Source organism: Camellia sinensis, chromosome 13, assembly GCF_055761805.1.
Source record: "Camellia sinensis isolate YWXY chromosome 13, ASM5576180v1, whole genome shotgun sequence".
Classification (NCBI taxonomy): domain Eukaryota; kingdom Viridiplantae; phylum Streptophyta; class Magnoliopsida; order Ericales; family Theaceae; genus Camellia; species Camellia sinensis.
The window spans coordinates 48,168,303-48,191,171 of record NC_138973.1 but is presented as its reverse complement, the minus strand read 5'-3'; the positions used below and the strand labels follow the sequence as shown (position 1 = coordinate 48,191,171).

The window sequence follows — 22,869 nt, the reverse complement described above, 5'->3', positions numbered from 1 at the left end:
AGGCAAAATTTCAATGAAATTTCCAATTTCAAAACCAAATAACTTTCACCACATTTTCATGTAGATACAATCATCATCTATACTTTCAAATTCTGTTTGTTCATAATACAAGTCTAAAGACTCTTCTGAGCTGGAGTCCACTGTCCCAAAACCCAGAACAGTGTCCATCCGATCTATAGGCAAACAAATTGCTCAAAACTTTAGAATCATAAGATTGTCTTCTAGCCTACTCTCATGTCCAACAGTACCAGATTATACCGGGAGGCCATCGTTAAAAAGAAAAACTTTACACAGCCCATAGTTTATGAACTTGTTTTTTCTGTTATAAAGCTTTCTACAACCATTTACAGGGTCGACATTACACACAAGAATTAAGGTTTTTCCCAGCACAATCATAAAACACAAGCTGGTTATCGTTCATTTTTGTTGAGGTCGGAATCTCCCTAAAGTTGTCAGGTAATGGCTAAATGAGAGCTATACCCACAAACTTACTAGAAATTCGCATCCTTGATGATTCTAAGAAGCAAAACCATTTCCCAAAATGCAAATGTGCTTGCCAAATTCAAACACACAAATCATTGAGCTTCTGATGCTTGCAGTCGAGGATGTTGATCATCGTGAACCCTCATTGGCCTCCAATCGGATTCTTCTCTAGGTCGTCTCAATCCAACAAAGTGAAGAGCGTCACTTTTCACCTGATAAATATGACACGCCCACGGATACGAATCTGGTGCTGACCAAATCTTTTGATCTTCAAAGACTGTCTCCTCAGCAAGTGATTCTGCAACACAGTATACAGAATCGGATTCAGGCTCTGTATAATTGGGTACCACAACACAGCCGGGAGAAACAAAACCCTCCGGAGCACGTGGGTGCCATATCGATACAGGAGTTGCGTAGTCATCTGGGCAATTCCTCCATACCTGTAAAGCACACTCGACATTATTCTAAATTCTTCTACACTAGCAAATGTGGAAAGTTGAAATTTAATAGAGAACATCGCCACTTATAGCAAAGTAGTTTCACAAAGGAAGCCCTTGCTCTCGCTCGCTCTCCCGTTTGGTGCTTAGATCATGATAATAAAATGCAACAAATTGTAGACTACAGTGGGCGCAGCAACAGAAAATACAAACAGCACCAGTGTCTAAACACATTACCAAGTTGAATATTTTTAGTTCCACTTAGAACGTTGAAACAGGTGCCATGTTCAGATAAGTGCCCAAAGACTATAAACTCTGAAAGACAAACTATGCTAGTACAATTATGTTAACTTTCTGAATTGCTTCTTACCAGGTCATAACCCACTGGAAGTGCAAACTGTTTGTCGCTGTTATGATACACAGCAGCAACATTTGGAGGATGGATGCCTACACGAGCTATATCCCCAACTGAGACATACCTGAAAATTGAAATCCTATGTTCAGATTCCATTAATGGTTCCTACGAAAATTAATAGCTTTTAAAGTTTAAAATACTGCATTCAAATAAATGTGGAGAAAAATTCAGAGCCCTGCCTCAAAAATATAAAGAAAGTTCATCACCTCAACTACAGCAATCCTATTTCAAAATTCTAGAAGCACAAAAAAAAAAAAAAAAAAGAAAAGTAAAATCCTCTACTTCAAAAAAAAAAAAAAATCTACATCAAACAGCTAACTGAATATAAGAAATTAGTTTCATCGTTTCTATTAAAACCACAATGGAAAAGACAATATCTGAATCTAATTTAGAATGCTAAATATGTTAGGGGTAAATTAAATCTCTGCTGAATCAAAAGTTCCACAATGTGTCTTGTAAAATAAAAGATTTTGAAGGGAACTTAAATCTTGTGTCAATAATTTATCAAGTTCAACAGGTAACAAAGAGTTTGCACACATCCTAGCATCTAATAGTTAGCAAACAATGACATCAAGTCTAATAAACCTAACATATGACTGTTAGGATCAACAGAGAGTTGAAAACTTTCATGACTAGCTTCAAAGGACCAATGACAGCAGGCTTGTAAGTGCAATAACACAAGTCACTGGTAAAAGGAAAAACAGAATATAGAAAGAAAAAGGACCAGTGATTACCCATCGGGACAGACTGGTCGCCAAATGCTACAGATTTGATCATCTTTCCAAACCTGAAAAGAATGGAAGCATATTAAACCAGGGACTGAAACTTCCAGGCAACCTAAAAGTAGAGATGAGAATGCCTAAAGCAAGGCTAACACCAATCACCTTCTTTCGGCATAATGTGCATCGACCTTTTAATTCTTGTTCACTGCTCCAAACCTTTAAAAAGTTGATAGTATGTTTAACAAATCTCCTGTCTTCAGATAACGAACTTGATGATGAGAGTTTTCTTGACTTGATCATGGCTTTGTTCTGGCTACGTGGGTCCCTCTTATCATCTTGACTCCAAGCAAAGCACACATACCTCTGGCTTGAAGGAACCTGTACATGGAGAATCTTATGTGAATCACTTATGCTACTTTATAACAAAACTGAATCCATGTACAATGTTGACCTTCAATGTTAAGCTTTTCGTGTGGGACTGGTATGCTTTCCACATCTTACACACTGTAGAACAGATCCTAACAGCCTGTGGTTCTTGTCCCTCTAATTCTTCTTCCACACTGCATTTTATGACTTGAACAAATACTTCTGATCTCCTAAAAGTTTTGAGATGGAGGATCAAGTGAGAAGGTACAGCGCAGCCTGCTTTTGCCAACTCCACAGTCAGAAGCTGTTCCCAGGGCACATCCCACATGATCTTGCAAGGCTTTTTATCCATCTTGTCAGGGGCCAGGCACTTCCCATGCAGAAAAAGACAACAGAGTCAATAGACAGTGATCAGATGTTTATCATAACTAGTAAATTAAGAGTTAAAAAAGAGTAGAAAGTACATAGAGCTAAGTTCCATGGGCCAACCTGTAGCAGCATGACTCGTTTATTAGTGACTAAAACAATCCTTTGGTAAGGGACAATGAAATGGTCTTCATAATAATCAGTCCAAGCAAATTTTGAAGGCTCTTTGAATATTTCAGTGCATCCGAAATGCCGACTTGCTTCAGCAAGGCAAAGTATCATCTGGAAACCAAAATAAAGAAAGATTAGAACAGACAACCCCCATATCAACTGATCTCCAAGGTATGAGGGATAAAAGAAACTGATATATAAATTTTTTTAATATACCGAATTTCTACGAACTCAACTAAGATCCCAAGTAACAGATGCACATGTAATGATTGACCAAAAAAGAAAATAAAACATTATCTCCGATTTCTGTACAATCAGATTTCATGAAGTTCTCAGTCTAAAAGTTTCATCTGCTTGATAGAATTCCTGAAAGCGAACGGGAAGATATTCCTAGAAGAATATTTTTATGTTAAGGTGTAAAAAAATGATGTATAAAGAGAAATAGAGAATTGTATTATTGATTGATATATTGATGTTCTTTTCTGTCTATTACAAATGGTTCCTTATATAGATGTAGGTGTAGTGGATGGTGTGTAGTGGATGGTGATAGTGGTGTAGTGGGTTAGGTTTAGTGGAGTAGGTGAGGTGGTAGTGGTGGTAGGTGATGGTAAATTCTAACAGCCCCCCGCAAACTCAAGGAGGATAGAAACTAACCAACTTGAGTTTGAAGAGAGGAACAAAACAAGAAAATACAAAAAAAAAAAAATGATAGGAGACACTGTATGGTCGTGTCAGACCGTTGGTGAAGACACTGTATGGTGGTGTCATAACGGTGTAGATGACACTGTATGGGGGTGTCATAACGTGGTAGAGGACACTGTATGGTGGTGTCAGACCGATGTAGAAGACAGTTTATGGGGTCATGTCGGACCGTTGTAGCAGACAATGTTGTGACAGTTGTTGTGACAGTTTACGGAGTCTTGCTGGACCCTTGTAGAAACTAACCGGAATCAATGTCGGGACAGTTTACAGAGTCTTGTCGGACCCTTGTAGAAACTAACCGGAATCTATGTCGGGACAGTGTACAGAGTCTTGTCGGACCCTTGTAGAAACTAACCGGAATCTATGTCGGGACAGTTTACAGAGTCTTGTCGGACCCCAAAAAAATACACTGCATGATGGTGTATATAGGCTGCCCAAATATATATATATATGGATATATATAGTGAGCCCTCAAAAGTCGCGCCCTCAAAAGACGCGCCCACGTTATCAAAAGATGTGCCATGAAAAGGCGTGCCAGTTTATCGGGCGTCAAGAGGCGCGCGATGCGTGTGGCTGCCTCGGCTATTTAACCAAGACGGAGCCTGAGGCCGAGGCAGAGGCAAAAAAACCTGCGAAATCCTCTGAAAAATTCTTCGTTGTGCTGAGAGAGAGAGTCTGTAACACTCTGTTGCAAGAGATATTCTGTAACACTCTGTTGCCCAGAAAATGGCCTCGTCTTCCCGGAGTCTGCTCACTCTCTTTCCAGACCTCAACGAGTCAACAAGAGAGAAAACTGGTGCGGTGGCACTGGAACCTCAACCAAGCGCCCCGGAGTTTGCTCCGTTGAACTTTCCGATGCGGTCTGTGGAGCAAAGAATGGCAGTGCAGTCGGATGTGGAAGCCAATCAGTATACATTGAAGTCATGTGTGGAAACCATGACTGCGGTGACAAACTTGTCGAACCGGCTGCAGAGTAGGGCAAATGAGGTGCAGCAGTTAAACTCCCAGCTGGCTCTGCTCCAACGCATGTATAAGGATGCGCGAGCAGAGATAAGCGTGCTAAGGGCTGAAAACAAGGAGCTGAAGCGGAAGGCCACCGTGATGTTCCGATTTGGAGGTCCGCCATATGCTGCAGGGGAGGAGCAGGGAGTAGTGATCATGCCCAGTGGAGTGGGAAACACGGAGGCAACAACGGCAAGGGCCGTCCAGGACGGAGGCAAGAAGAAGAGACCTGCAGCAGAGTAGAGAAGAAAAATCCCACTGTGGGTGTGGGTGTTTTGTTTTTTTTTTTTTTGTTTGTTGGTTTGTGTGTTTTTTTTTTTTGGTGTAAAATGGTGATCGGGGGAGCCCCGACATGAATAAAAGGTTTTGTGAAATATATATATATATATTGTTTGTTTTTTGTTGTTTTTTGTTGTTTTTTTTTTTTTTTTTGTGATTAAATATATATATATATATATATGAAAAACGAAAAGGATAAATATGAGGATAAGAAGAAGAAAAAAAAATATAAAATAATAACTTTGCAAAAGGTTGAGAGACATGGCATGTGGGAAAAGGCAAAAGAAAAGAAAAAAAATAAAAAAAGGAAAAATTCAAATAAGAGTGGTTTTCAATTCTGTGGGCTGGTTTTGTTTTACTATATTTATATATAGTTGGTACAGCTTGCTACTGCCTAAAGGTAGGCACGTGGGTTATGTAGAAGTCTACCTATTGGCCTCAAAAGATGAGATAGACGTGTGGAAATGATGAAGTGCGAAGTATGCTCGGTATGGCACAGAGTTGTGTTTAGTAGATATATTATATGTATTTATTTATATAATATTTTCTATGCTGCCGAATTTGAAGAAGCTGAGGTTGATTTGGGGTCTGAATATGGAACTAGCTCCATGTTTAGAGAGAGAGAGAGAGAGAGATAGTGGCTGAAAAAGGTTCTCATTTTCATAGCTATTTTCAACCAAATCCCACAGATCTGTGGAGATGAAAAAGGTTCTCATTTGAGTGCTCCAAAAATGGTAATTTTCGCCTTCAAAAATCGGTGGTCCGGCTGGTGAATATTTGAAGGTTGTAACTCTTGCCACTCCGATCAGACACCGGCAACTTCAAAAAAACCCTAACGTCGACGACGCAGAGTCAGCAAGGCCGAAATCCGGCGATGGACAGCAAATCAACTGTCGTTTTCCGGCCGAAATCATCGAGAGACGAAAATGATGCCAGAAGAAGTGAGACGTTCTCGAAGGAGACGGCGACGTGGGACTGGGCGGCGAGCTTGTAGACCTCGTCGGGGAGGATGGTGGCGAGCCAGCGGCGGAGAGAGGAGGCGTCGGAGAGGTCGGCGTAGTGGAGCTTCAAGAGGGCCTTGTGGGAGTTGTGGGGGTCGATGTAGATGTGGTTGATTCGCTGGGTGTTGAAGTTCGACGACCTTCGGATCAGGCCGTGGACCTCGTACCCTTTCTTCAGCAGGAATTCGGTCAGGTACGACCCGTCTTCTCCGACTGTTGCTCTCGGACGCCATTGCCATTGTTGAATTTTTTTTTTTTTTTTTTTTGTCGGACTGGAATTGAATTGAACTGAACTGAACGGTATGTGTAGAGGTCCGGCGGGCGGCCAAGGCGAGGCTGCCGCCCGCCGGTGAAACAGAATTACTAGCTTCTCAACCTTGCTCTGATACCATGTAAAAAAATGATGTATAAAGAGAAATAGAGAATTGTATTATTGATTGATATATTGATGTTCTTTTCTGTCTATTACAAATGGTTCCTTATATAGATGTAGGTGTAGTGGATGGTGTGTAGTGGATGGTGATAGTGGTGTAGTGGGTTAGGTTTAGTGGAGTAGGTGAGGTGGTAGTGGTGGTAGGTGATGGTAAATTCTAAAAAAAGAAGGAAGAATTTTCAGGTGTTTTCTCCTTGTATAGGCAGCTTTGGAAAGAAAGATTTATGAAACTTTAAAAATCGTATCATCGATCATGGCAAGCAGAGAAAGAATCAACCATGGAAAAATTTAAATATCAAAAAGAAATGATAAAGAGTTGGTAAGAATGGCAACATGATGAAAATGAACCCAACTGAAATTTACTGATCTTAATTGGGTTAATGCAATGCACGATAAGTTGAGTGTTCCTGAAAAGACTAGTACTTGGGAGAAAGTTCCAAATCTTATTGGTGGTTAGTGAGCTTACAATGTTAAAACCCACTATGATCATTCTTTTAAGTGTTACAAGGCCAACTTAGTTGGCAAAGTGTTTCTCTCAAGAGTATGGGGTTGATTATGAAGAGATATTTACACTTGTGACTAATATGATCACTGTTCTTACTTTGATTTGTGTATGCTTTAGAATCTTGTGATAAATTTGGTAACTGATGTGTCCCCAATATTGCTTTTGCAATCATACACCTAGCTTACAAATGTGGCTGCAACCTGGAACATGGACTGTTCTAGTACGTGGACCGAGAACACGGTTCGCCACATGCTCTAAATTGTGGTACAATAGGAGTAGGCTTGTATAATTTACACTATGAGAATTTAAGGTACCTTTAGTCTAGAGATTTTGTTTTTTTTTAACAGTTGGACATTCAACACATTTACTTTTCTAGTTAGAGACCAACGACTTGGGGCTAATGTGGGATCAATCGTCATTAGCATCAATTGATTCCATGATGGACTCCCCTGAAAAAAATTGGTGTGTGTGAAGATTCCATTGTGGAAGACTTCATTTCTTCTGAAGATAGGAAGAGATTTGATAAATACTGATTACTCTCACAACACATTTTTATGAACATTATTTCTGTAAGAATTTATGTATTATTGATTGATTGATATGAAATTACAAATCAGAGTAGCTCATTATATAGGAGAGAGAATTTATGTATTATTGATTGATTGATATGAAATTACAAATCAGAGTAGCTCATTATATAGGAGAGGGTTTGGGTAGTAGGTGAGGAGTAGGTGAGGGTAAATTGGTGGTAGGTGTAGTAGGTGTGGTAGTAGGTGGTGGTAGGTGTAGGTAAATTCTAACAGCCCCCCGCAAACTCAAGGAGGATAGAAACTAACCAACTTGAGTTTGAAGAGAGGAACAAAACAAGAAAATACATAAAAATGAAAAAGGATAGGAGACACTGTATGGTCGTGTCAGACCGTTGGTGAAGACACTGAATGGTGGTGTCATAACGTTGTAGAGGACACTGTATGGGGGTGTCATAACGTTGTAGAGGACACTGTATGGGGGTGTCATAACGTTGTAGAGGACACGGTATGGTGGTGTCATAATGGTGTAGAGGACACTGGATGGCGGTGTCAGACCGCTGTAGAAGACAGTTTATGGGGTCATGTCGGACCGTTGTAGAAGACAGTTTATGGGGTCATGTCGGACCGTTGTAGAAAAACAGTTTATGGGGTCATATCGGACCGTTGTAGCAGACAATGTCAGGACAGTTTACAGAGTCTTGTCGGACCCATGTAGAAACTAACCGGAATCTATGTCGGGACAGTTTACAGAGTCTTGTCGGACCCATAAAGGAGCTAACCGGAATCAATGTCGGGACAGTTTACAGAGTCTTGTCGGACCCTTGTAAAAAATCGCATCCTCAAAAGGTGCGCCCAATTTTTCAAAAAGGCGTGCCATCAAAAGGCGTGCCCAATCCATAAAAAGGCGTGCCATCAAAAGGCGTGCCCAAGTCATCAAAAGGTGTGCCGGACATGATGGCGAGGCACGTGGGCGCCTTGGCTTGCGTGCCCGTTTGTCGGCTGGTGGCAAGAGGCGCGCGATGCGCGTGGCTGCCTCGGCTATTTAACGGAGGCTGAGGCCGAGGCAGAGAAAAGCTGCGAAAAACCTCTGAAAAAAAAACTTCGTTGTGCTGAGAGAAAGAGTCTGAAAAACTCTTTGTTGTGTTGAGAGAGGGAGTCTGTAACACTCAGTTGCCCAGAAAATGGCCTCGTCCTCGTCTTCCCGTGGACTGCTCACCCTCTTTCCCGACCTCAACGAGTCAACAAGAGAGAGAACTGGTGCGGTGGCACTGGAACCTCAACCAAGGGCCCCGGAGTTTGCTCCGTTGAACTTTCCGATGCAGTCTGTAGAGCAAAGAATGGCAGTGCAGTCAGATGTGGAGGCTAATCAGTATACGTTGAAGGCATGTGTGGAAAGCATGACGGCGGTCACAAATTTGTCGAACCGGCTGCAGAGTAGGACAAATGAGGTGCAGCATTTAAACGCCCAACTGGCTCTGCTCCAACGCATGTATAAGGATGCGCGAGCAGAGATAAGTGTGCTGAAAGCAGAAAATAAGGAGCTGAAGCGGAAGGCCACCGTGATGTTCCGATTTGGAGGGCCGCCATATGCTGCAGTGGAGGAGCAGGCAGGAGGCAACTTGCTTGGTGGTCTAGGAAGTACGGAGGCAACTCCGTCAAGGGCTGCCCAGGACGGAGGCAAGAAGAAGAGACCTACAGCAGAGTAGAGAAGAAAAAATCCCACTGTGCCGATTTGTGTTGATTTGGTTTTTTTTTTTTTTTTTTTTTTGTGGTGTAAAATGGTGATCGGGGTGAGCCCCGACATGAATAAAATAAGTTCGTCTTCTTCCTCTGTGTTGTTTTTTTTTTTTTTTTTAATTTATTTATTTATGTATTTATTTATTTATTTATTTTTGTTTGGGAAAGGAAATAAAAGAAAGAGTGGAAATATCAGAAGGCGTGGGAATCGGTGAGCGAATAAAGGGGATATAAAAAAATAAAAAAAATAGACAAAAAGGTAGTGGATTGAAATAGTAAATAATAAAATAAGAAGAGAAAGTGGGGTGTGCTTGAGTGGAGGCAGACACTGGCGTGATTGGAAAGACAAAAAAAGTAGGAGATTGAAATAGTAAAATAAAAAGAAAGGAAAAGAGACAGTTTAAAGTGAGAAATCAATGTGCATCTGTGAGTGATGGCCAAGTGGGTGGAAATATTAAAAAAAAAAAATTGTGGGGCGGTGGGTTGGAAAGAGAGGGTTTAAAGTTTAAGAATAATAAAAAAAATAATAAGAAAAAGGCAATTTCATCATCTTCCAGTATTCTAAAGAGATTGAGACGACTCTCTCCGAGGCGTAGAGAATACGCAGATTTCTTGTATTCAGACCAAGTGAAGGGCCGGTAGAGAGATGGCCTGCATTGCGTGACCAACTCCGGTATTGCGGCAATGGTGGCATGGAGTGGGCTTTGTATTCGGCATGGTGGAGGGACAAAAGTGTAAGGTCGAAGGCTGCATAAGGCTCTGGAGATTGACGATGGAGGTGGGGATTGGACCGGAGAGGACATTGTCGGCGACGTTGAGAACAGTGAGTCGACTCAGTCGACCGATATCGGCCGGAAGTTTGCCGGAGATTTTGTTTCCAATGTCGTTGAGGATCCGGAGATGGGAGAGAGAAGTGATGCACTTCGGAATCTCGCCAGTGATGCCTTTTCAGTCGGCGACGATGAGGGTGGTGAGGCGGTCGAGAGCGCAGATGGAAGGGGAGATTGAACCGGTCATGAACCCTGTCCGGCCGGCTTTTTCGAAGATGGGGTCTTCGGACTCGCCGCGGAGGGAGATGTCGACGACCCGGCTGGGCGTAGGGTCGCAGTGAGTGAGCTTGTTGTATGTGTCTGTTAGTGTTTTTATTGATGAGAATGGAGCAAGGTGAGTTTCGAGCTAGAAAAGCCATGGAGGTTGGTTGAACTTGCAGAGAGAGAGTAAAGGCAGGTGTAGAGGTCCGGCGGGCGGCCAAGGCGAGGCTGCCGCCCGCCGGTGAAGCAGAATTATTAGCTTCTTAACCTTGCTCTGATACCATGTAAGAATTTATGTATTATTGATTGATTGATATGAAATTACAAATCAGAGTAGCTCATTATATAGGAGAGGGTTTGGGTAGTAGGTGAGGAGTAGGTGAGGGTAAATTGGTGGTAGGTGTAGTAGGTGTGGTAGTAGGTGGTGGTAGGTGTAGGTAAATTCTAACAATTTCTCATTTTTTTATGTTTTGTCAAGTTAAAATTTCACTCACCTTAAATTTTTGTTTCCGAAGGAAACCTTAAGGAAATATATTGAAACAAACCTTTGAGATCACTTTAGATCACTAAATTTACCGTTTTGGAACGAAAGTGCACCATGTTTCAAAACGTGCGTTCCAAAACGTAATTCGCTAGGGTGCCAATGTTTTCTAGTAACACTACAGTTACGTTCATCCATAAAAAATGCTCCTCACTTAGTCATCATTTTCAAGGCATGAGTAATCAGGCCAAACTTTGCAACGTGACATCTTATTTAGATGGTGGGTGAATTTACCATGGCTTGTCTCTATTGTTACATACATTCAACAGGGTGCATTTAGCAACTACAAAAACATCAATACTGGAAAAACATATAAACAGTTTTGTTCTTAACATAAATCATTTTTAGGTTCATACCAGATTTCCCTCTTCCATATGTAATACTAAATATTTTTCAGTATACCACATGAATTTTATGGAAAAGAAAAAAGAAAATGTACCTGCCCAAGAGCTTCTCTTTCACAATATTCTCTAAGTATATTATCAGAATGAATAGCCCGTGGATTTCTAATCCTTTCTAAGGTAGCCTTGTTATTGAGAACCTCTATGCACCGGGAACAACTTGCCCCAATGCCATCAACAGTCAATGAGAAGAAATCTAATGCACCACTCACTGGTTGTACAATTATTCCCAGGAATGCTCGTCCCAGCCCATGAGCAAGCCCAATAAGCCCATTTTGTCTAGCACTTTCCATTGGCTTCGTCACTACTCCAGATACTCCAAAAGCAACTCCTTGTGCAAGAGCTTCTGTTCCTTGCATGATTCCATCACCAACCCCAGTTATTCTTCTTGACCATACCTGATGCCAAGTTTCAATTTGTCATCAGATTTGAATTGTATTATTGACGTATTTGACTAAATAAATACCAATATATTGTCACCTGTTTTGAACGAAGTTGCAGAAACTGGCCATCTGTTGAGAGTTCAGCAAAACCTTTACTAAGAGAAGCTAATGTTGAGCTTGTCATACCAAGTACATCTATTGAAAAAATTAAGTGTAAAGGATTATGAATTAGATCTCTCCATATACGGTTTCCAATAGCAGGAATGACAGAGCTTTTCCGCATAAATCTGTCTCTGTGCATCACTCTCCTTAGATGCACCTAAATTAGCAAAATCAGAGTGTTAAAATAAACAGAGGTGTTACATCAATTATGCATGAATTTTTTATAACATGCCTTCATCTTCTACAAGCTAATTCCCCTGAATCAATGTTATAGATATCATATTGGCAGGAACTAAAACATGTCTGAGAGAAAGTATACTTCATGAAAAAGACTGAAAGAACAGCCATAAAAAATAATAATTAAGCAGCAGACACATTTAAAAGTGTTATATGCAAAAATATCGCATGCAAGTTCACTTGCTTATTTAATTGTTGAAACTTGATTATAGTATCATCTTATATATTTATATTTATCCTTATGAAAAATATGGATATGGATATGGGACACATACACTACACATTAAGGATACGTTAATTCAATAAATTCAAAAATGATAAGGTACTACTTTAATTTCACTATTTTCTTCTTTGGGAAGAAGTAAGAAAAGTATTAAAAAATTATTCTTGTATTTATTTTAACAATTATACTCTAATACTATGCAAAAATTATTACAATCTCAATTTCATAATAGTTCAGATATGTGACCTGTAGTGTCTTAAAAGTATCCGATACTTCTCAAAAATAATATTGTATTAGATACAGTTAAAAAATATCGGATATGTATCTATGAGTATTCAACGAGTATCAATATCAGATACGGGTATGATTCCCTTCTAAATGCATATCATGTTTGGCATTCTCTAATCCAGATTGGAAAAATTAAAATTGTAAATTTCAACTAATTCAAGAAATTGCCTCTATATGTGTATTAAAAAATTAGACTTATTATTCACCCCAAAAAAAATTAGACTTATATAAGACCAGTAAAGTGTTGGACCTGGGTGGAGACTACATAACTTCCATTATAAATAGTCAGAGAATTTCTGACATGCAAAATAAAACAGTTCTGGTTATCAAGGAAAATAGGTAATCTGACCTGAATTTTGAATGCATTTCCAACAGCTGACAATACAGGGCTCCACACACCTAGAACCCCATGTGGTCTTTGAGCTGGTGCTGTCTCCAAAGACACCTTTAGCCTCACTTCTGAAACATCTATTAGGCTGAAAAGACAAGTAACAATGACAATCTTTCACTTGCGAATCCCAAACTATGCAACTAATGGTAGTGGGTATGACATCTAAGGAAAATATATGATTGTCTTCTGTAGAAAACTTTTGCATATCAAGGTTATAACATTATTTAAAGGATTTCCAACTAAGTGTGCATGGGCATTGCCCTGAAATTATTAACTGTAAAGCCAAAATATATGTTGTGAGGATGAAAATGAAGCCCACCTGGTCCACGTATTGCACGGAAATAGCATTAGGAACATGGAGCTTGCCAAAGGCAAACACCCCCACCACCCCCCCCCCCCCCCCAAACTACCAAAAGAAATAAAAAATAGGACAATTTCTTGAGGGGGACCGTCTTTAATTGACTTACATAATACATAATAAACAAAAAGATGCATGATAAACTAATGATAAATGCACATTATTCACAATTATAGTTTCGTATTAAAATTTTAGTAAAAATGTATCAGACTTTTAAAGGGCGACAAGAATGGCATTGCTTGATGCTTGTGCTATTCAAACTATCCTATTATATCATGTCCTCTCTAATTGAGTTAATTTTGGGGTTTAAACTAAGAAAATGATAGCCTAGATGAGAGAAAACAATAAACCAAACCAAACCAAACCAAGCCTTAAGTTCCATCAAATGGGGTCGGCTATATGAATCCTTCTTCTCCATGCGGCCCTATCAAAGTCCATTTCATTAGTCAAATTAAGTAGATTCATATCTCTATTTAAAACGCTAGTCAACGTTAATCTAGGCCTACCCCGTCCCCTAACACTTCCATCTACCATTACAGTATCGCATCTCTTCACTACTGTCTCTGTTGGTCTCCGTTGAATATGACCAAACCATCTCAAACGATTCTCTCTCAACTTATCTTCTATCGGTGCTACTCCTACCCATTCCCGAATACACTCATTCCTAATCCTGTCTTGTTTAGTCTTACCACACATCCACCTTAGCATCCTCATCTCAGCCACACTCATCTTATCTACATGTTGTTTCTTAGTTGCCCAACACTCCGTCCCATACAACATAGCTGGTCTAATAGCCGTTTTATAAAACTTACCTTTTAATCTAGTGGCGTATTACACCATCCCGCCTTAATCCTATGGGCCACATCTGCATCAATCTCTCCCGTTGTTGTGATAATCGACCCTAGATAACGAAAATGTTTACTCTTAGGCAATTCTTGGTTCTCAATCTTCACTTCTCCTCTGCTTTCATTGTTACTGTTACTAAATTTACACTCCATGTATTCTGTCTTAGTTCTGCTCATCCGAAATCCTTTAGATTCAAGAGCTTTTCTCCAAATCTCTAACTTTGTGTTAACTCCTTCTCTAGTCTCATCCACTAGCACAATATCGTCTGCAAAAAGCATGCACCATGGCACGTCATCTTGAATATTTATCGTCAACTCGTCCATAACTAAAGCAAAAAGATAAGGACTTAAGGTAGATCCTTGGTGTAACCCTACAGTGATAGGAAATTCATTTGTTTCTCCAGCTGGCGATCTAATGGTGGTCACCACCCTTTCATACATGTCCCTAATCACGTCAATGTAACTTTTTGTCACCCCTTTCTTCTCTAGCACCCACCATATTATATCCCGGGGCACTCTGCCGTATGCTTTCTCAAGGTCGATAAACACCATATGAATGTCTCTTTTCTTTTCTTTATACTTTTCTATTACTCTCCTCAAAAGATAGATCGCTTCCATTGTTGACCTACCAGGCATAAACCCAAATTGATTCTCTGACACCTCTGTTATATCTCGCAATCGGCGTTCCATCACCCTCTCCTACACTTTTATTATATGACACATTAGCTTGATTCCTCTATAGCTGTTACAATTCTGGACATCACCTTTATTCTTATAGATTGGCACTAAAATACTCTTCTTCCACTCATCTGGCATGTTCCTAGTCAACAAAATTTTGCTAAACAACCTAGTCAACCAACCAACTCCCTTTTTACCCAAACACTTCCAAGCTTCAATAGGGATATTATCGGGTCCTAAAGCCTTATTTGATTTCATCTTCTTAAGTGCAATTTCCATTTCAAAGTTCCTAATCCTGCGATAGAACCTATAGTCTTGGTTTATCGTATTACTGGCTATTTCTTCCCTTATTGTCGTACCTCCATATTCCTCATTTAATAGTTTCTCAAAATAATTCTTCCATCTTTTCTTAATCTCATCATCCTTCACCAATACCTTAGAATCCTCACTCTTGATGCACTTTACTTGATTAAAATCTCTTATTTTCCTCTCTCGTATCTTAGCAAGTTTGTATACCCTCTTCTCTCCCTCCTTACTATCTAGTCTAGTGTATAGGTCATCATATACTTTCAACTTGGTCTCTCTCACTACTTTCTTGACCTCCTTATTAGCTAATCTATAGCTCTTAAGGATTTCCTCAGTTCTATCCTTTTGCCACTTTTTAAAGCACTCTTTTTTGCCTTAACTACCGCTTGAACCTCTTCCCTCCACCACCAAATTTCCTTAGAACTGGGTCCCGTTCCTTTCGATTCTCCAAGCACTTCCCTTGAGATTCTCCTCATACAATTGGCCATCGAGTTCCACATAGTGTTAGCATCACTTTCTAAGTCCCAAGTACCTTCTTTATCCATTCGATTCTTAAATATTTCTAGTTTATTTTCTCTCTTCATTGTTTGAGAGGGCAATACCAAGCTAAGAAGGCTGGTGGGCGTCGTAGGACAAGATGGTGGGACCTAAAAGAGGATGAGAGAAAACAATGAAGAGAGAAAATTGTCAATGGTTTTCTCTCTCCACGTTTTCCTCCCATTTAGATTATCGTTTTCTTAGTTTAACCCTAAAATTAGCTCAATTAGGAAGCACGTATATAATGGCCGTCACTATAGTGGAAACAAATAATCACCATGGTGACCACCTACTTCCATTTCTCTTCCGCCCCTTTTCTTTATGTTGAGGATACAATAAAGTTACCTCTCCCTCTAGCAGTTAAACTTTTAGGTGAGATGGTGGTTGACAAATTAACAAGATACATAAGTGGGTGGGTCCATAGAAAGAACACCCCCGTCTCTCTCAAACAAACAAGAGAAGGGAAAAAAGCACAGAGAGAGAGAGAGAGTTTTCTTCAAGGGTAGGGAAAAAAAAAAAAAGTCAACAAAGTCCTTCAACAATATGTGTAAGTCTCAGATGGTCACCATTTCTAACAAAAATCTCCCTTTCTTGAAGTAGTGTAAACAGGCACTCTAAAAATCTTTTGGTATTTGGTTGCAATACCAAGGTCAACTAATAAATGCAATTAAAGAAAGCAATTGCCAAGACACTATTACAGGAGCTGGAGCCTAAGCAGGTGTCAAGTTTCACATAAGCCACATTATTGAGAAACTTCACAGCAGAATCATCTTTTGGAAAAAGTAAACAAACTATTTAACTTTAGCTGGGTACAAACAAGCAACAAAAGGATTCTTACTCTATGCGTATCTCTGGATCAACTTGCGTGACACTAGAACTTTGGGGGACACGATCTAGTTGAAGATTATTGTAGAAATCCACAAAAGCCCAGATAATTGGCTCATGAATGTTAAGCCTCCAACACTTCTCCGTTACCTATCAAAAAGTGATATGGTTGATGTTTTCTGTGTGCACTATGGTTAAACTACAACTTTCACATTATTGTTAACAAAACATTACCCTTATATACACATATGGGTAGATCTGGATATCATCAGGGTTTTCATTGCGAATTGTTATAGTCATCTTGAAAACTGGATGATGCATATCAGTGGTCTGCTCAGGTGCCAACATCACAGGCATCAATGTCAGAGGGAGCTGATTGTCAAGCTGCAGGTGACCCAATATGAGCTTGAACCTGGCTCAAATGAAAACAGATCAGCTCAGCAATAAACCATCATAATCCCCAAAACATTGAAATATATGACTGGAAATCTAAAGCCTCTTTGCAAGTTTCTACCAAACAATTAGAAGGATTGATAGGATCTTGTTCAGAAAAGACTGAAAAGAAATCATTTCCGTCATGGATAAGTTAAGAGCTATGCAATTTATATAATTCAGTTGACAAATCCAAATAAAGCTCACACTGGATGCATACAGGTCTGAAATTTTGGATAAGCATTATAGCATTAAATCATTCATTGAAGCATCCATTATTCAAAAAGCATAGTATATAATTTACTGTACTAATACGAAGGAAACCAGACTTGTTCAGACACAACAGAACAGATCGAGTATGGAGTAAGAAATTGTCATACCAGAGTCTTCTGATGCAGCAAGTGTTGTAATAAAAAATTGAACTACAGGAAATTGAACAGAAAGAAATGCTCTCACCTGCTTGCAGTCCCACTATCATACCCAGTTGAATAAGATATGAAGACTCGCTCAAGGTACAAATATGAGAGCTCCTTTGGTCTATGGTCTATAACAGAAACGCCAACAACTCCCAACTCAACGATAATCTCAAAAGGAGCTGCATTCTCCTGTGTCTTCCTCTGCATGTGAGAATTTTTCCAATTGCCAGCAGATGTCAGTGACCTACCTACTTCATTTGAACTAGATCCTGATGCCCTGTCATCTGTGAACCTAGCAACCTTGATATCACCCACTTCAACAACATGAAAAGACAAACCTAACCCGCCATCCTCTAAAGAACATGATCCTGCCTTATCTAAGTCAAGGATGCAGACTACAGTACTACTGCCACTATGAATTTTAGCATCAATGAATCTTTGGCCATAGGGATCTTCCCAAGAAAAATTGGTAGTTGAAAGAGGTTCTAACTGAACCCATGTATCATCACCAAATCCAGACTGGCGAATGCTTATTGTCTTGTTAATTGTTCTGTTCTCAAGCCTGTCGAATAATTAGCCAGAATCATAAAATGCAATAAAATTAGTATGGTAACTTAAAATTATTATGTTAATGGCTAAACAAATACAAAAGTACCTGATTGGACCATTTGTTGATCCGAGGCGAAACACAACAATAAAGCGTGAACCTTCTTCATAGCCCCTAATTTCTGCCCTCAAAATTCTACGAGCACCATCATGTTTCCTCAAAACCAAAGAGATAGTGTCCTCTTTCATGATTTGAACAGGAAACGACCATTTTGTATTTTCTAATTGGACCTATAGTTAGATACGAGGGCAATTAGTACAACTGATTGACCAAATCGCATTGACAAAACCAGACCCAGGGACCACAGAACCACAGCCAATTCAAACAAAACATGAAATTACCAATATACTAAGTCTCTTAAAAATGACAAGCCATGACTAAAAATGATCACAAGTCTCTTAAAACATAACAAGACACAAATGAAAATGACCAGCAGCATAGTAAATTAAAAGGAAACATAAATGGAGACTTCAAGTCTTAATTGCACAGCCTATAGAAGTTTATAAGGCTAGGAGCACCTATGGGAGAGTATATATATGTTTTATCTATTAAATTTATAAAGACATTCTAACAACTATTTTTTCTACGTCGTTGTGTAAAAATGTGTTAAAATATGAATAAATATTTGAAATTAATGTCAACCACAAATTATCCTTGTCTAGTATAAACAAATATTATGTAAATAGGAAGTACTGTAATAAGTTTAAGTTGTTTTTCTTTTGTTTCTTTAAGATTTGTATGTTTCAGAGTTTCTATCTCAATTGGGAGCGAGTTTCTTCCTTGATGGGAGCAAGTTTCCTACAATTTCTTACTTAGGAGCGTAGAAACGTGTTTCTCAACAAGAAACATCACCTAAGCAGGAGTTTCCTCCTACTAAGCTTCAACTTACACAAGGACTTAGAGACACTTCATCCGCAATTCTGCATTTGCTTTCTTATAGAGGAGTCTATATTTCTATTTTCTTCCATAAAATGATCAAGAAATTAAAATTCCAAGAAATTGGTGCCAACTACAAGTGCTTCATAACTCAACTTTTTCCTTCACCCTCATTTTTCTGTTCAATCTATTAACACCTTAAACCGGACTTGCTCTGACCATTTAAATAATACACCCACGTTAGACTTGAATGATAGAGAATGGTAGCACTTAATAGTGAAGAATTAAAGAAAAAATAAAAGAAAGAGACAAGAACTAATAGAGAGGAAAGAGAAGAGAAGAGTAACAACATTATCAGAAAAGGGAGAATGAGAACATTTGGGTTCTCTTCCCTTAATCTCTTATATTTATACTTACATGGAAGATTACATTACTACCCTTCTAGCTAGTACCTAATGAACAAATAGCTAGTGTTGTACTGATTGTCGTATTTTGTGCATTAAATACTATATACTAGTCAATTATATTTGTACCATAATGTAAACAATGCACTAAATAATATGTAACCTTTGCATTCTTCAAAAATTTCCACGTCTTGCTACTTTTTCAAAAAGAAAAATACTTGTATCCGTCAAAGCAATCATACTTTTGATATTGCCGTATGTCCTTTTTACTGATATATTAATCCATGGTGAAGGGTTAACTTGAAAGAGTGATAGATCCTTACCGGAAGTTTAGTAGGTTCACTAGCTTCACGATAAACAAAGGAGACTCGAGAATCAGAAGCATGCAGAATCTTTGGCTCATCTTCAATGCTTAACTTCATATATATGTCTTGACCAATTCTGTTTGTAAAAGTTACAAATGGTCGGACAGATATCACCTGAAGAAAGGGGACGGAAAAAATTAAGATCCAAATGCCATATTGCTCAAAAAAAATTATGTAAGAGCCAGTAAGGACCTTTGTTGGAACAGATTGATGTGGGCATGGTTTTGAAGATATAAAAAGCCGCAAGCAATTGCCATCAGCATCATAAGCACAAATATCCAATGACCCATCCTAAAATAGAAGAAATGCTCCATATGAGTTCCAATTTACTGAGAGGTGAAGCAACATAGAATTTGGATTACCTACCATGTCACCGAGCGGAGAAAGATCTTTAGGAGGTCCAAATCGCCCCTCCCTGCCAGATTGAGTGACAGACACAGAGAGGCTCAACAATTTAAAATTCAAGACAGAAGCAATTGTATAACCTTCGTATATATCCTCTTCAGTAATTTCCTCAAAGATTACTACATTGTTTTCTTTTGACAGAAAAGGGAAAGGAATCTTCCGAGTTTGTTTTGTCCCAGCCGTGTCGAAAAGCCGAAGTGTAAGTGGTGGGCACCTTGCAATTGCAAACCAGTAAGGAGAATAGAGCCTAATGATCTTTGCTAGAAGTGGCCTTTCTTTGTCATGGTTTTGTTCAAGAATGATTTGAACAACCCTGCACATAACAATAAGTTGAGGCATATGAAACAAGAAATTAATTGCAAACAAGAAAAAAAAAAGAGCACAAGAGGGCCAAGGAAAGGTATGGACCTTCCGGAAATTGAACTTCTCAAGCTTATTGTTTTCGATGGATTTATGCTAGGATGTGATATGAGAACAGCCTCCTACGAGAGATGAAAAACAAAAAGGCTACTGTTTAAAATGTGTTGCATCAAAAAGAAAGAAAGAAAAAGTGAAAAATTTAAACAAAGTGCCTGGGCCTCAGAATCTTACATTTACTGGCAGCCATCCTCTCTGTGGAAGCAGCGAAAAGTACAAAGGTTTTCTAATGTCAGCATTATAAACCTTTACAGTCTTCCCTGGACAAAAAACTCCTCTAGAGCAGTCAAGAAAATGACCTTTGGCTTGCATCTCAAGAACAGAAAATTCAGCTTTCAGAGGAAGATAATTGGTAATGGATAGTGGAGATTTGACCACAAGGCTCCAATCTTGAATTGGATCAGAATGAATGTCCTTGGCAATCTCTGTTGCTTGTATACTTAAACAAAACCACATTCCATGCAAACTATTTGAGGAAGTCCCACTCATCTCAGAGCAATATAATAGTTCCTCAGACTCGTTAAGAGTTGAGACACAAATTTCAGAATTTTCGTTAGGTTTACCAGAGTTTTCTGATTGACCAGGCCAATCCATTACAGAACTCCAAGAATATTCATTAGGGCTATTGAAATCCAAAGGCCTTAACTGCAGAATATACAATGCAGAATGGGTCAAGCCTGATAGAGGAAGGGGAACAGTATCACCAGGTTTCAGTTGCCCAACAAATATTTGCGGCTTAACATCTCCTGATATATGTTTCCTATTCCTGATCCATCTCCTTTGCCTTGCATAGTTCACAAACTTAATAGGATCATGTGACTTAGGCCACTTCAGACTTTTCAGATCTGGAGCATAAATCCACCCATCGGTGGTATTAACAGAAGCCTTGTCTATATGCCAATCATCAACCCATTGCCAACCTGATGGCAACTCAACTCCAAAAGTTCCCTGTATAATTGACAGGAATTAGATAACAGCCCAAGCAGTCAGGAGCAGTTAATTAAGCAGGTGCCATATTTGTAAAATTGTAACATCAAAAGTACCAAAATGGAATAAGGTAATGGTATGGATGTTTAATGAAGTTCAAATTAAACCATATTACCACATTCAGAACACCTGGGAAGATTTTGACATCAACCTGTGATTCATCAGGACCAAGCTCTGAATGACATGATACATAAAATCAGATTTCTCAGTTTGATATCCAAGCTTGTATCTACTGCTACAAAGTTTGGGATGACATGGCTCTATGTGGCAACTTTGTCTTCAAGGCAACTTACAAACACTAAGGATTTACAACCTCTATTTTTTTGGGTTTGCACGTTAAATAGTGAATCTGTACTATTAGTCAACAGATCGAGGAGGTCATGAATGTAAGAGTCAATGGATCTATGTAGCATTTGTGGATTTTCAAAACTGTGGTTGCTGAAAGTTCTGGACAACTCTTCTCTCTCTGTCTCTCTCTCTCTCTCACACACACACACACACACACAAAATAATAATAATAATAATAATAATGAGAACCAAATCTACAAATAGCAGTTGATGATCTCTCACACTCTGACAAGAACAATAATGAGAACCAATTCTACAAACAACAGCTGATGAAGTAATAATCACATTGAAGAAAGTGCGAAATGCAAAATAAAATTGATGTCATATCGCAACATTCATGTTAAGCCACTTACCTGATGAGAATCCACACCATCTGAGTGTTCTAGGTTAGGTTGCACCACACTACCCCAGCCAATAGTTGGGTTATACTTCTCAGTTTCAAAGAACACATCTGTCTCTAATCTATTAACATCAATCTGTGTCTCCTCAGACTTGCTTGCATCTTCTAGTGGCCTCATATTTCCCTCATGACCTCTGAGTTTGAGGCACACATCTAGTGTGAAATCAGTATTGTTACGAACTGACACCAGTGATCTAATATTCACATATCTATTGCCGTCCTTTATGCTGACTTCACTGGCAACAACATCATAACCTAACCGCCAACAAGCAGCAGGTGCAGCGTAGTTTAGCCTCACGGTAGTCCAAGGTCCTTCCCTTGCAGGACTGATTTGAATAAAACCAGATTTTCTGCCGCCAGTAAAGGACAGCTCACTGTCTTCAACTTCAAATCTTGGCAGTACCAGTACAGAACATTTTATTCTTCCAGATGATTTCTGAGATTGATCTCCTTCAGTCATCTTCTGCATGAAAATCAATGAGGTGAGTATTTCCTAAAGATGAACCCCAGAAAAGAGAGAACAAATATCTAACATTTGTCCAATCTTGAAGAAACAAAAAAGCAATATAAGAAAGGATGCTTGCTCACCATAGATTCTGCTGGAGACAAGTCTATCCAAGTAAATTCACCTGAATGATCATAAGTTCTGGCTATCTCCTTCAAAGAAGCAGAAAAATATCCAACTGGATCACCTGTTATGTAAAAGGCAATGTCAAATCGCAAAAAAGTGTAGGTTGGGTTGCATCATATAGGGCTGCGCTTTCCCTGGAAAGTCTCAAAGAAAACTTAATTTAGAATAACAAGTTTCATCATGAAACTTCAAAATTAGGTTTCTGTCGATACAAACTAATACCGTG

At 39.1% G+C, this 22,869-nt stretch overlaps 1 protein-coding gene and 1 long non-coding RNA gene across 7 annotated transcripts in view; one reads left to right on the top strand and one right to left on the bottom strand.

Moving 5' to 3' along the window:
• Window positions 1-61: 61 nt before the first annotated feature.
• The window catches only part of LOC114279888 (pleckstrin homology (PH) domain-containing protein), a 151,017-nt gene continuing 128,209 nt past the window's right edge, over window positions 62-22,869 (bottom strand). For 4 of the 6 annotated variants that reach the window (XM_028222172.2, XM_082903823.1, XM_082903826.1 and 1 more), the window contains 20 exons: window positions 22,601-22,704; window positions 21,966-22,475; window positions 20,452-21,225; window positions 20,269-20,342; window positions 19,822-20,173; window positions 19,648-19,746; window positions 19,414-19,569; window positions 17,859-18,040; window positions 17,244-17,765; window positions 16,590-16,767; window positions 16,369-16,505; window positions 12,765-12,891; window positions 11,603-11,824; window positions 11,161-11,520; window positions 2,913-3,071; window positions 2,509-2,793; window positions 2,220-2,435; window positions 2,070-2,122; window positions 1,291-1,399; window positions 62-923 (listed from right to left, as the gene is read on the bottom strand). In XM_028222172.2, coding sequence (XP_028077973.2) covers window positions 576-923; window positions 1,291-1,399; window positions 2,070-2,122; window positions 2,220-2,435; window positions 2,509-2,793; window positions 2,913-3,071; window positions 11,161-11,520; window positions 11,603-11,824; window positions 12,765-12,891; window positions 16,369-16,505; window positions 16,590-16,767; window positions 17,244-17,765; window positions 17,859-18,040; window positions 19,414-19,569; window positions 19,648-19,746; window positions 19,822-20,173; window positions 20,269-20,342; window positions 20,452-21,225; window positions 21,966-22,475; window positions 22,601-22,704 — 4,967 coding nt within the window. In that variant the 3' untranslated portion in view covers window positions 62-575. The remainder of the gene's footprint in view (window positions 924-1,290; window positions 1,400-2,069; window positions 2,123-2,219; window positions 2,436-2,508; window positions 2,794-2,912; window positions 3,072-11,160; window positions 11,521-11,602; window positions 11,825-12,764; window positions 12,892-16,368; window positions 16,506-16,589; window positions 16,768-17,243; window positions 17,766-17,858; window positions 18,041-19,413; window positions 19,570-19,647; window positions 19,747-19,821; window positions 20,174-20,268; window positions 20,343-20,451; window positions 21,226-21,965; window positions 22,476-22,600; window positions 22,705-22,869) is intronic. The other 2 variants (XM_082903825.1, XM_082903824.1) reach the window with 1 other exon arrangement.
• Window positions 6,410-7,771, top strand: LOC145806526 (uncharacterized). The gene is made up of 2 exons (XR_014349844.1): window positions 6,410-6,527; window positions 7,672-7,771. It is a non-coding gene; the product is annotated as an uncharacterized LOC145806526 (long non-coding RNA).